The sequence below is a fragment of the Diplotaxodon limnothrissa genome, linkage group LG7 (genome assembly GCF_057381915.1).
Source record: "Diplotaxodon limnothrissa isolate DT_005_m linkage group LG7, D_limnothrissa_male_GT1.1, whole genome shotgun sequence".
NCBI lineage: Eukaryota > Metazoa > Chordata > Actinopteri > Cichliformes > Cichlidae > Diplotaxodon > Diplotaxodon limnothrissa.
The window spans coordinates 13,696,729-13,710,478 of NC_140602.1; the positions used below are offsets into that span (position 1 = coordinate 13,696,729).

At 41.3% G+C, this 13,750-nt stretch overlaps 1 protein-coding gene across 1 annotated transcript; it reads right to left on the reverse strand.

The window, feature by feature from the left end:
• Window positions 1–7,949: 7,949 nt before the first annotated feature.
• fbxl22 (F-box and leucine-rich repeat protein 22) lies at window positions 7,950–12,627 on the reverse strand. The gene is made up of 2 exons (XM_085357453.1): window positions 12,056–12,627; window positions 7,950–9,097 (listed from the first exon to the last, which is right to left on the reverse strand). Exons 1-2 carry the CDS (start codon window positions 12,625–12,627, stop codon window positions 8,749–8,751), a joined length of 921 nt encoding a protein of 306 aa, XP_085213579.1. The 3' UTR covers window positions 7,950–8,748.
• Window positions 12,628–13,750: the final 1,123 nt, after the last annotated feature.

Genomic DNA, 13,750 nt, shown 5'->3' on the forward strand with positions numbered 1-13,750 from the left:
TCTGAAAATTGTGATAACACTATATTGATGATATTATGTAGACGGTGACCTACTCAAAGTCTTTGTAATTTTATATTGAAGAACATTTTTCTTAAATTCTGTCACAATTTGTAGTCGTATTTTATTGCAGATTGGTAAGTCTCTGCCATTTTTCCTTCTGAAAAACTCTAAGGTCTTCTTTTATGACCACTGATGTTACTGACTAGTTGTTAATAAACATAATTAGTTGCAAAATGTTCTTCAGCTATTTTTGTGCCCTTCTCAACTTTCTTGAGACGTGTTGCTGCCATCAAATTCAAAATGTTTAATATTTTTTGTGAAATCTTTAAACACTATATATTTTCTAGTTTTTCTGTGAATACAACATGAGTTAATTAGATTTGTAAATTTGAACCATTGGATTCTGTTTGTATTCACACCTGCAGACCCTTGGCTAAATGTAACTGATCTAAAACCTATTTACACCTTGTCTCACACAGTAAAAGACTTTATTTCCACTGTCCACATTGCATTACTGATCTCTAAACCAGGGATGGGGAGTTAATTACCCAAGAGGCTGCATGAGAAACTGGGACTGTTGTGAAGGGCTCTACCAGTAAGCTGAAATCACTCAATATTAATTTGATATCTTTATGAGCTGATTGGTGTGGCCCTCCTCAACAGTCCCAGTTTCTTATGAAGACAATTAAATATTGCCCATCTTTGCTCTGTAAACTGCATAGAGGAGAGGGGAGGGGAGGAGCCAGCTCATACGTTATACCACTGATTCTTATACAAAGACCTTTGGACTGTTTAAATGGCAGTACATATATTGATTTGTGTTGTTGCCTCTAATATAACACAGCAGTCCAGCAGCCAATCGTTGAAATAGCATGCACTGGATTTAAAATGTTTTTTACTATACTGAAAGAGTGAAAAATGCCCAGAGCCCCTTCTTGAGTCAACTCAGGACAAGCGCTCAGTCACCGACTCCCAAACACACAAAGTGGGAAGCTCAGAAACATCAAAAACATGAGTCCTCTCTGGTTTCCTAGTCCACCCCCTCCGAATCCCAAAGTAATCTTGGCGGGTACTGGAAATGCCTCCCATGGCTGACCTTATATGGCAGCCAGGAAACTGCTGATTTGGGGATTTAGGGCTGCCTTTCACCTCAATTGCTACATCCCTCCCCACCCACTATTACGGTCAGCATCCTATCTCTGTGAGCTCATATTTCACACAGGGTAAAGGCCCACTCTACTAGCTCCACAAAGGCCTTTTCCAAGCATGACTTCTTAAGATAACATCATAGATTCTTCTTTTTTTTTTTTTTTTTTTTTTTTCTTTGCCAGCTGTCATCCTGAGTGCTGTTATAGACAGGGAGTGTCCTCTGCTAATGGCAGGATACAAATTGAGATGCTGAGATGAGTTGCCAAGAAGGCACAGCCAGAAAGACAAAATAAATGTAAACCCCCAAGAGGCAGCATGGTTTGGAATATTTTGGGTTATTTGTGAAAGTGGATAAAAGGGTGATATAGTTCAAATGTTGAATCTAACAGTATTGGATGGTGTTTAAACACACTTTTAAAAAGCCACTTCTCAAATTTACAGTTACTGTGGAAGGAAACAGGATGAATGGAGTGAAATGTAACTTTGACAGCTAATGTATATTCAGACAAGCTCTTTTCTACGCGTCAGAGAGCACCTTGGGGTTCAGTATCTTGCCCAAGGATACTTTGGCATGCAGACTGAACCCTCCACCTTCTGATTAATAGATAATCTGATCTCTGTCCTGAGCTACAATCACCCCAGTATCATGGATATCATGTATATTCATATGTAAGGTTGTACAGTTGGTTGGCTATTCATAAGCAAAGAAAGAGTTTGTGCAAGATTGGATTATTCAGACACTCTGCTGCCATTGGTGTTTAGGGTGTTAGCCATGTATGACTGAATACTTAGAGTCAGATAAACTAAATGTATATAAAAATGATTCTAGTTCTATGATTCTGACGCCAACGTGCAGTTACTTTAGAAATGAATTCTTTGTAATTGCAGGAGGGGATAGAGCCTCTGATCTCAAACACTAGTTAAATGGAACAGAAGTCTGGGAAAATTAGCCTACTGCTCACATCATCTATAAGCTCAGTGAACGGTTTTCTGAGAAGTTTTTGGCCTCAGTTGCAGGTTTTCCATTGTGTTTGAAGCAGCGTGGGGTTCCTTTTGTAAATAATTTTCCCCATTATAATCAAAAAGGAGGCTAAAGGAATGTATGCTTTATGGTGTACCTCACTTTGTTATTGACACGTCACTGCAGTATGAGGATGCAGCTTTCCAGGGTTCTCAGTCAGATCCAACCCTGACTGAGGTCTGTTGTTTCAGAAAAAACTAAGACGGCAACCGCTGAAATGCTCAGCTCAAGGATGAACCAGTGAGTCACATCACTCACTGGTTACAAAAGATGTCCCTCCATCTTTTATATAACATATATTATGTATCCAAAGCAGACAAACACAAACTAGGCAAAGAAATGCTCGAAAAGAAAAATCCTATTGAAACTTCACAGTTTTCTAGTGTTTCACACAAATGATCTCTTTTGTTGCAATAATGAATCCCATTATGCATTTTCCTATTTATTTCAATATTTCCAATTTTTAAATCATTATATTGCTTTTTTTTCTTTTTTCTTTTTTTAATTATTTGACTTTGGGGCTGCTGGTTGGTTAAATTAACAACTGTCACTTTGAACTTCACTTGTTTGTGAATATATTCAAACTATTCCTTTTACAGGTGGAGAGACCTGCTCGAACTCTTTGCATCATTACATTTTAGAGGTTTGTGAGACTTAGTCAAGCTTCCCATCAGAGGCAAAGCAATTTGAAAAATATACTCGAGTAGAAACTGGACAAGTCACAGCTGGTCCATTTAACACCAGTGCAAACTTTTGCCAAGACCGTCAACAGTTGTTTTTACAATGAAACAACTGATCACAGCAGATGAAAAGCAAGTCGTCTCCTTTCCTAGCCTGCCAAGTGAGTGCAATCCTAAATCACCAAATAAGGGCTAAGTTGAAAAAAAAGTGAATTTCTTTTGCTTAAAAGAACACAATCTCTGTTCAGGATCTTTTCCATTGCTTTAACTTTCCCTTTTTGTCAGTTTTAGAGGTCATTAAGTAAAAGCTGGGGGACTAAAATAAACAGAATAATTTCATGGCAAAAGAGCACGGAGAGCAAACTTTGCAAGAACGTGTTTCTGGAAGCGTGCGCCTCGGTGTTATTCACATGTTGATTTTCAACTGTTGTTTTTAATCTGCTATTGTTACCTCATCTGTCAGGGACCAGCAGCATCATGCTGTATATTTTAAACACAAATTATACTAACAAATTAATTATTGGAATTAAAAATGACCTTTTTCTCTTTTGATGGACATTAAAATGTAAGAGACTGCCTAATGAAACACGAGAAAATGCCACATCATTAACATCACGGTCTTTCATCTCTCCACGTGACGCCACAAGAGCGGCTAATTAAAATGATTAGCTGGGTCCCTCGGCAGAGGATTTTTAATGAAATTTGTTATTCTAATGGAGCAACATTAACAAATTCAATCAATCCCTTGCAATTTGCTTTTTATATGATATTCCGACAGGATCACAGAGTTGAAATCTTGCTGTGCTTTTCGTTCGGTGAGGCCTCAGAGTACACCGATTTCCAGCTCCCTTCTTAAACGTGCAGGTTTTGGCAGGTAAGAACATAAGCCTGCAGAAAGTGAAGCTGACGCCATACTGTTGTTATGAGCTTCCTCTTGGGGGGAAGGAATAAAATGGTAAATAAAATAAAGTTTTTCAAGCACTTAACATACACATTTTGGGCTTGTGCTTTTCATGCTATTTTACCAACAAATATTTTACTTCACACACAGCTGCCTTACATGGATGCATCAGTTATAATAATAGCCCGGTAATATGATTATATAATCATACAGGAGGTCAGTGTGTTGCATAATGAGTATGTTCTGCTGTTAATGTTTGCCTATTTTCATTTGAGTGACATTCATGCCTTATACCTTTGCTGAGATCCTTTTGCAGATGGGCAACCTGTTGAGTGGATTATGTGACCAAAGGCCATTCAGTTCAGTCTTAAAATTGCACAATATTCAGCTTGAGACGCTGGAACGTGAAAGTTGTGTCTGGCTATTCTCATAAAATGGGGATATAATTGCAAAGTGTGGTCTGTTTGAAGATGTAGTTATCCACAACACCCAAATCCACTGTGTTCTCTCCCAGGACTGCTTAAACAAGTGGAGACATATGCTTGTGGGGGTTCACATTTGATCTCGGGGGGATTTATATTTCACCAGCACTCTCATGAACAGTCCTCTCATGAAGCGAGAAGACTACAAATTCAGTGGATACATGGGTTTATACATGAAAAAACACAGAAAGTTGTTGCTCAGTTTAGACTGTAACTTCCTCTAAAGATATCTAAAACAGAAAGCATAAACGGCCTTTTTTGCTAATTACTTTTCCCAGAATCCACAAGTGTGAAGGCTGGACCTGAATACCTTATTCATAGTCCAGATAGACTGAAGCGACTGCATACACTCATATGAAAAAGAAAGCTGTTCACAGGACTTTCTGTGCTTGAGGTCCGGACTTTAACTGGGCTATTCTTTCCTGTCTTTTCTTTTTCAGACATTCTGTTGTAACCTCACCTTTTACTCTGGACCTGGTTTAATTTCGTTCAATAATTTTTGTCATAGTTTTGGTCAATTACTTTTTGTTTCCCAATAACTAAATAAAAACTGATGTAAAAGGACAAAATATGATGAAATGTATTGACATTATGAAAATAATCTGGGAAGATAATTAGGTAGGAGGTAATCTCCTTGTGCAGTCAGGTAGTACACCCACATTTAATGGGAAATGGTGCAGCTAGCCCCATGCTCCCCAAAATGTCAACCCTTTGGAGGAAGAGAAGAGTAGACATATGGAGACATTTCACATTGGACGTCAAGGAAAGTAAGGCCCTTGTTGAACCACATTGAGGAACTCTCACCGGTAACTTCTGTCAGTCTGCCCCAGGACAGCTGTGGCTACAACTGTAGCTTGCCTCCACCAGTGTGTGAATGTGTGTGTGAATGGGTGGATGACTGGGTGTGTAAAGCGCTTTGGGGTCCCTAGGGGGGACTAGTAAAAAGCGCTATACAAATACAGGCCATTTACCATTTAATAACAAACATGAAAAATAATAACATGAAAAACTTTCACACTTTTTTTTTGTCAGCTGAATCTAATCAAAGTTTTGTGATAATTAGTGGACTAAAACTAAAGGTATTTAGATGCCTGAATTATGACTTAAACAATATGATTTGAGTTTAAATGTGTCTAAAACTAAATCAAAAGTTGCTACAAAAACTAACACTGCCCTAAACGACTTTGTTATACAGAGGAGTTCAAGGATGACTGCAACCATGTGACCAGGTCCTGTGGCTGCAAAACAACTCCAAATCACCACCCTGCCACCGCTGTGTCTGACAGTTGACATGATGTGTTTGTTGTGTTTGGTTGTCTCCAAACACGGTGCTGGGCATTATGGCTAAACATCTCTCCTTTGGTGTTGTCTGCCCAAAGGAGATTACCCCTGAGGTTTTGTGGTTTACTCAGATACAACATAAGCCATGCTGCCATGTTCTTTTAAGTGAGAAAAGGCTTTCTCCTGGCAACCCTTCCAACCCTAGTTTCCCTGCCATGAACTTTAACATTTAACACACTAACTGAGGCCTGTAGTGTGATTTTGCATCCACATCCACTTTTGGGAAGGAGTGTTAACAAGCACCTGAATGCTCCAGACCAGCAAACTGCCAGAACTTCCGCTTTTATAGATATGCCCACACTTGCTGATGATCAGTTCATCAAGTGGATTTGACTAGCAGCACCTGGCTGCTGCTTATCCTCTTAATTTTTAGGGAAACTGTAAGGGTTTACTTAGTTTTTCACACAGGACTGCAAAGAGTCCTGTGAAAACCTTTTCTTTTTTTCACATGTAAAGGAAAAATCACATTACATCAGCTGTAGCTGCTAAAACACATGGACACGTGTTCAGGTCTTTCTTCATTATCTTCCCTCACAATCATCCAACCATAAAAACACTGCCCCTGGTAGAAACAAGCAGAGCAGTGATGCTTTGATACAGTCGTGTTTTTACATGTCTGACACTCAGTGCTGTTTGTGTGCATGACTGCTGCAGGCAGCCGGATGTGCATTAGGACTTTTTCTCCCTACTTAGCTCCTAACAGTTTCAGCCAGTATTTGATGGTAAATAATACACTTTTTGTTGTCTGGCCTCCAAACAGTGCACCTGTGTTTCAGTCCAGAACGATAATTATAGTTGGCTTGGGGCTTGCTTTGTTGGAAACCAAGATTAAAACAGTACGTGCTAGACTATCCTCTCCCACATGTAGATGAAAATAAAACTTGACTTGTCGATTTTTAGGTACGCACAGTTACAGCTAATGAAGTCTAACAGTTATGCTATGATTTCCACCCCTACCTGGTTTACGTTCAGCTTTTGTTGAACTGGTTTTAGAGATGTTTTGATTTCACTCTGTGGTCATTCTGGAGTTTGTGGTATTACTGACATGTGCTGCATTGTACTTGGAGGAACAGTCTTATTAGTTTCACTCTGTATTTTCCACCTGGTCATCCAAGGTCCCAGCTGCACTGAGTCCAGGATTCTGTGGTCTGAGAGCCACCGTTGTAGTCCAAACCACATGGACCACATTACACTGCTTAATCAGTTTTGCATGGCCAAACAAAAAGAAAATAGGAATAATTAGATAAGGACAAGTAGTGAGTTGTGTGCTTTTCAGATGTTCTTGTCAAACTCATACAAATATACATATACACTCTTTAATTTAGCATAATCCCCCATAATCTGTGTGTCTCAAAAATAACATTCAATATTTGCACTCACTCAGCCTTACTTATGACTTATGACTATAGATATAAAACACTACGTGGAAAGTTTTTTCTTCCCCCTCAAAACCGTTGCAGATGTTCCCACAAGTGTTTTTCTTTCACTCTTCTGCCCATTCAGTTAATCCCAAACCAGCCTGATAGGGTTTAAGTTCAGGTCTTTCACCTGTTGGAGCTTACCATCTAGTTCTTTTCTTTCTGTGTTTTGAGTCACAGTCTTTCTGTAACATGAAACTCTCGATTAACCAGTCTGTCTTCCTTTTGTTGCCTGCCTTTTTCTCACCATTTTCTGCTTTCCTACAGTACAGTATTATCGTAATAACGCATCAATTAGTGTAATAACAGTTTGTTACCAAACCATCTAGGTATAGACTGATGGCTTGCAAGAAATCAGAAAATTTAGGGTGCCTGCATCGCCTTTCAAGGCTTAATTTTCAGTACAAAAGCTGTATGCTTAACAAGTTCCTAATCTCCAAAAAAGCCAGTTTTCTGTGAAGTTCACATGATTTTGGATGATGATGTTTAATTGCTTAAGCTTTGGAGGTTTACATCTTATCTTTGTATCATATCAAATTCACTCGACTTGAACTGCTTCAGTTAATTAAAAATTGGAAAACTGGGTGTCGGAAACTAGCGATTAAGGAGTACCCTGCTGCCGCAGTCACCTGTCATAAATCTGTCACATGGTATTTACAGACACGCCTGTTCAGCCTAATTTTGTCACTATTACGTAAGATGACAACTCAGGCTTAAGGCATTTTTCCTTGGGAGAATCCTTCCTCTCTGGATGGAGATCACGACCACACACGTGTTTGAGGGTTTTTTATGTATTTTACTTTTTAATGCTGGAGTGGTTGTAAAAAATGTAATCAAACCATCAAATGCTATTAAAGGAATAGTTTGACATTTAGGGAAAATGACTATTCAATCATTTGGAGATACACAGAGATGATTGATAACACTCCTATGCCTGTGCTGGAAATAAGACAAGGCAAAAGAAGATCTGTCATTCAGTGTGACAGCAGCTACTTTGCTGGAAGAAGAAACTTCCTGAAGTTTCCATTTGTTGCCTGTCAACTAGTCCTGGCCAAGAGACAGGTCACGTGACCCCTTATGCAAACTCAAATTTTGTCATTTTGTCATTATTTGGCACATGGGAACTCTGGACAATGTCAGGAAAACAACTTGGGACATAGCTTGAGATTGCCTCAGACACTACTGTGTTTGGTTTAGCGTGTTTGGCAGGTGAACTATCTGGATAGAGAGAGCAGAGTGCAGAGAGCAGAGCAAAGGCCATGGATACACGGGACTGATACCTGCAGCTGCTCTCACACGGGCACAGACTGACCCAATCGAACGTTGCACAGAATTTGTACAAGCGAGCTGGCAGGTCAAAGATTGTTTTGTGTCTAGTCCAGCTATGTCTATCCATTTGTGCTGTCACATTCTCAAAATCAACAAAAGTTCAGGGCTGCGGTGTGAAAACAGTTTGTGTTTCTGCAGTTGCTAAATGTCTTTTTTTAACCTTTTGATAGAATCGATCTGCTCCCTCCCGTTTCTAGTTTGTGCAGCTCCTGGTGGCATCTTCATCTTTACTACACGTTTTTCCAAAAATGTCAAACTATTTCTTCAAGATTTAAAAGAAATTTATATTTAATGTGTGTCATATAAAAGGTATAACAAAGTAAAATTAAATACAAATCATACAAAACATCACAGTAGAGTCATTACACAGTAAGTTACATGAATGCTCTTTTATGGTCCCAGTTAGTGTGGGTGTGAGCCGCTACCATCAGGAATTCTGCAGGACCTTCTGCAGTGTCCTCCTGATTGGTACCCTCTCCTCAGGCTTGCTGTCGGGGATCAAGTCAGCGCTCCTCTGAGCAGTCAGTTGAAGGGCTGGCTTCATCTCCTTACAGTGCTGCAGCCCTGCCTGAGTGATATTCCTACAAAAATCCACCTTCACCTCCTCCAGATTGTCTCCGTGAGCCACCACGCCCTCCAGGCTGCAGTCAGTAATGCGGACGCAGTTCTCTAGGTGGAGGTAGCGTAGCTTCCTGCAGCACTGCAGCACAGAAATCACATCCCGGTCAGTGATGTGTCCACAGCCAGACATGGTTAGCGACAGCAAGTTGGGGCACCTGTGGTAGAGACATCCGTAAGTCATGTCGCTTAACTGAGGCAGGTTTTCACTTTTCACACATAGAGTACAAAACCTGTACTGTGTCATCTTTACTCATAATGCCTTGGGATATATATACTGCGAGATGGACACATGATGTGTTTAATGACAGAGCTGTTAAATACCTAGACCTTCTGTGTACACCGAGTCCCACCGGGCCATGTGTGTTTCCTTTCTTTAAAAAGCTTTTGTGAGTAAGTGAAGAAAAAAAGAGCCGACAACAATTTTAATGAGAAAACCGCTTCTGAAAACAAAATGTCAAGTGTTTCTGTGAAATGCATGCACTGCTGGATTGTCATTCAGTGCACTGCAACCTAGCGGCAGGCCAGAGCTGGTAGACAGGCACCGGGATGGCAAGGGATAGTGAGTGTCATTCATGTTGACAGATGCAGATTACATAAAGACTTACATAATCTTACCACTTCACCACATGTGAGCCCGACATATTCCAGCTGCCTGCGAGTGTTGAGGGCAGTGCCCCAGTAACCTCTGAGCATGCAGTCGATCCATGTGCCCTGCTGCATTGTTGCATGGGCTCAGAGTGAGACTTTAGCAGAGCATGTGATCGGACGCTATTGACATTAACAAAATATTGAGGAAGTCGGGCAGTGCACTAAAAAGAAACAGTTCCATTTAGAGACTCGTTTGTCTTTTTTAATGACATAGGATAGGAAGTGGATAGAAGCAAGAGATAAGAGGAGTAGTATTTTTTTAAACCCATTACATAATCCGCCCTCTCATGGAACTTCCACTGTGCGCAGACTCTTTTGTGTGCTATTCCAATATGTACATACCCACTTATCTGAATCTGTCTTGCACACACACATAGAATATGTGCACTTACATACATACAGGCATTTAGTTGTTGGCGCATTAAAGCACCGCCTCATAGCACCTTGTTTTTTTAAGTGGAAAATAATTTCTTTTTAATGGGTTTCTTTGTTTGTTCCGTCTGTAAGCTAGTTTTCAAATTCATTCCCATAATATTTCATATGTTCGCCAACTGTAGGAACGTAGCAGCTGAATGAAAATGAAAGAAAAGCAAAAACCTTGATCTTCTCAAAGTAGCGAGGGCAAATATAAGTGCTTCCACCTAGCAGTGTGTGCCTAAAATGTTCAGAATTTTTTTTTATGCCTTTAATTTATGTTTGAGACATGATGTAGTTCCCATTGAAAGAAACAGCAGCAAGAGCAGACTGGTCTATGTTGAGCACAAGCAGAACACCACACCACCAACCTGTAATCATGCCTGTAATGAGCCGTTTGGTTTCCTAACGGTTAATTTGTCTGGTCAAATTATCCAGTGAGCTCTAAAAGGAACTGAGACGTAGTGTACATTTACTGTTCGTGTCCTTCAGTCGTTTGAGGGGAAAGGTTTGCGTCAAAAAAAGCCTAAAACATTGCTGGAACCTTCTATTTTCTAGATTTAGTAGTAAATATTTTCCAAAGCAGCTGTCAGATAAATCTCTTAAGCACTTCATAAGCAAAAGTCACGCATGCTCTCGTTATGTAAGAGAAAGCATCAGTTTATCCAAATGGTGCACAGTAAAGATCGGAGTAAAACTACTCAGAAATGTTTAACCAGTCTCATGCCAAAGCTTCTTGTGCCACCCACTGCGCAGCCCACACTATACTGCAAATCAGGCATGTTAATTAATCTTGTATAATTCTAATACTGTGACCTTAAGAAAATTGATTTACTGTAGTTTTCTGGCTCTGCAGAGTATTACACTGAAAGTACACTGCAAAAGAGGCCCAAAGACATGCTATGTTTTATAGTTTTTTCCATGTAGATAAAAAAAGAGACTATAGACACGAGGTTGGCGTCAGAGTTTGCGTGGAGTCTTATCCAGGAAGAGGCAGGCACAGACAGAGCACATGTTCATTCCTCTGACGGCAACAAAGAGCCAATTGTAGGCTCCACCTGCCTGCATAAATCTCCACTATGCAGCTGACTGGGAGGGTCTGGAGCCAAGTCACTCTTTATCACCCCCACAGCCTCTGTGTTCCCTCCCACTTTGTCACGTGCGCTTCCTTTCTTCTGACAATTTGGGAGGGTTTATCAGTATGCAGAGAGTGTGCCTTAAGGACACAGAGATGCAAGCCTCAGACGAAGTGGGTGGTTCTAAACTCTGACTCATCTCACAGCTCTCACATCACAAATCTCAAATTTCACAATACAGGAAGTCCTCACAGGGTTGTACACACGCCACTGAGACTGCCCCTTTCCCCCTTTCCCTTCCTCTTGTCCCGGCCAGCTGTGGTGGCCAAGCTCCCTCACATCGACTGTTATTACTGGCTGCCTTGAAGAAATTATCCAGAGACCTCATTACGCCTCTCCGGGACGATTCCTGCCTGGACCCGGCCACGCACACAAGGCCAAAAGCCAAAACGGCTACTTTTCAGCGACCTATCAAGTCCAACTGTCACGTCATTCATTAAATATATTTTGATATGTGACCACAGTTATGTTAGTTAATAGAATCAGTCTTGTGTCCCACAGATGTGTCATTTTTCTGTCTCCACAGCCAGTTGTGGATATGCCATCTGTTTCTAATGATCATGTTCCATGCTGCCTGCAGCTAAACATGGCAGTTAGACTGAGCGACGTGCCTTTAAATGAAAACCATTTGGTTCCCTGATGTGGGTGTAAATGACCCTGAAAGCAACATCCCCTCCCCCAAATTGTGTGAGCATCCTCAAGACACATAAAGAGAGACGCAATTTGTTCTCGTGCCAGTGTCAAGATGAACACAAGCTGTGCCAATGTCATGTTAATTCTACTCTACTTTTAAGGTGTTTAAAAGTCAGTGCTTGAGGTATTATTACAGGATATTACAGTGTCCTCTCTCAGCTTTTATCAGCTGTCATTCTGATCACACAACACAGCAGGGTAGAGCCACACACAAACACTCACATATAGCAGACATGGGCCAGGAACGTGCTGACCAGGCTTTCGTGTTTACTGCAGATGTTCTTCTGAAACGAGCTCTTCAACCAGTCCTCAATGTTGCACACTTGCAGGACCATGCTGGAGTACCAACTAATAGTTAAGTAACGCAACGAGGGTCCCAGCACAAAGTTGTCCTTCCTGAGCTGACAAGGGGAGCTGAAGTGGAGTAGATTCCAGAGACAGGGGTCCAGGAAGACCTCACGCAGCTGATGACAGGTGAGGGACAAACTCCTCCGACTGTCTTTGTCCAGGAAGGAGAAAAGGTGAAGGAGACACTCACGGTTGAGCTGAATGAGATGCATGGTGTGTTGTCCTGAGACATAGAGATAGGCTTCGTCCCTGGGGCAGTGATAGGCCTGCTGGTAAGCAGCAACAATGAGCCCACAGCCCGTATTGTGTGGCCTAGATACATGATGCCCCCTCAGGCACACCACACAGGCCTGCACATATAAGGCCGTAGAGCACGGGCTATTTTGGGAAGACAACTGCTGTGCAGTCAAAGATGGAAGTGTTTGAGCCATACGCTCCCTTTCCATCTGTCATGGCTCTCAACAGGCAGCAAGTGCTGGATTCAGCCAGATGTTTACACTGTCCTGGCCTAGTTCTCAGATACACACTAAGAGACATAAAAAAAAGAGAAACACCTTCACTGGGTAGTGCAGAAACACCCGTGCAACAACTACGGTTAGGGGTCAAGTTGGAGGGAAAAAAACAAACCTAAAACACCTCAAGAATTATGAAAAAATTCTGTGATACTTTTAAAAACAGAGGTAGTGAAAAATAATGGGATGATTTATCAGTGTCAAATTTTTACATTAAATGATTCTTTGCGAAATGTACCAATGTTTAAAAAAAAGTCTGTATTTAATGTACTTAAAGGGATCTGCATTCCCTGCATTGTGATCGAGACCATCAGAGAGCCACATAACGTGGAAAACGCTTCATGTGAGTGAAAGTCACAAGCCGTACGCAGGACTTTGCCTCAAGGAACAGACAGTACTACAACTCAGAGTGTTTGTTCAGTTGGCTCGCAGAGGACGTACAGAGTTGGCAAAATGCAAAATACCATTCAGCCCATGTCATCACTCCACACTTCCTTGCCAGCTTTTTCTACGTCACTCTTTATCGGCGATCTCTATAAAAAAGCAGGACACTGGGAAATTCCACTGCTGGAAGGCGGATCACATTCTGTACTCTGCGTCACCGTGTCACGACGCCCCTTACAAGATCTCCAACGTTGTTTTTTCCACATTTGGGATATAATCAAAAAATCTGAAACAACAAAACAAGGGGGGCACTTGTATCACTGATGGGGACAGAATAACAAACCGCAACCACCTGTGTGCAGGCGATGAAGAGCAGCTGCTCCTCAGCATACAGGAGTGCCTGTTCCTGCCAGAGTGAGACGGCTCACTGGGTGGCACGTGTGCAGGGGGGAGGGTGACTCTGCGAGTGTGTGTGTGTGTGTGTTTGTGTGGGGAAGACAACTTAAAGGCTCTCATTTTAGAAGTCCTACTTGGGTCATATCAAAGCCAGTTAATCATTACAAGGCATAATAAGGGTGTTGAGACAGTTGTATACTGGAAATACACATGAAATATATTTTAGTATGCATGTGTCTACTGTACACACACACACACACACACACACACACACACA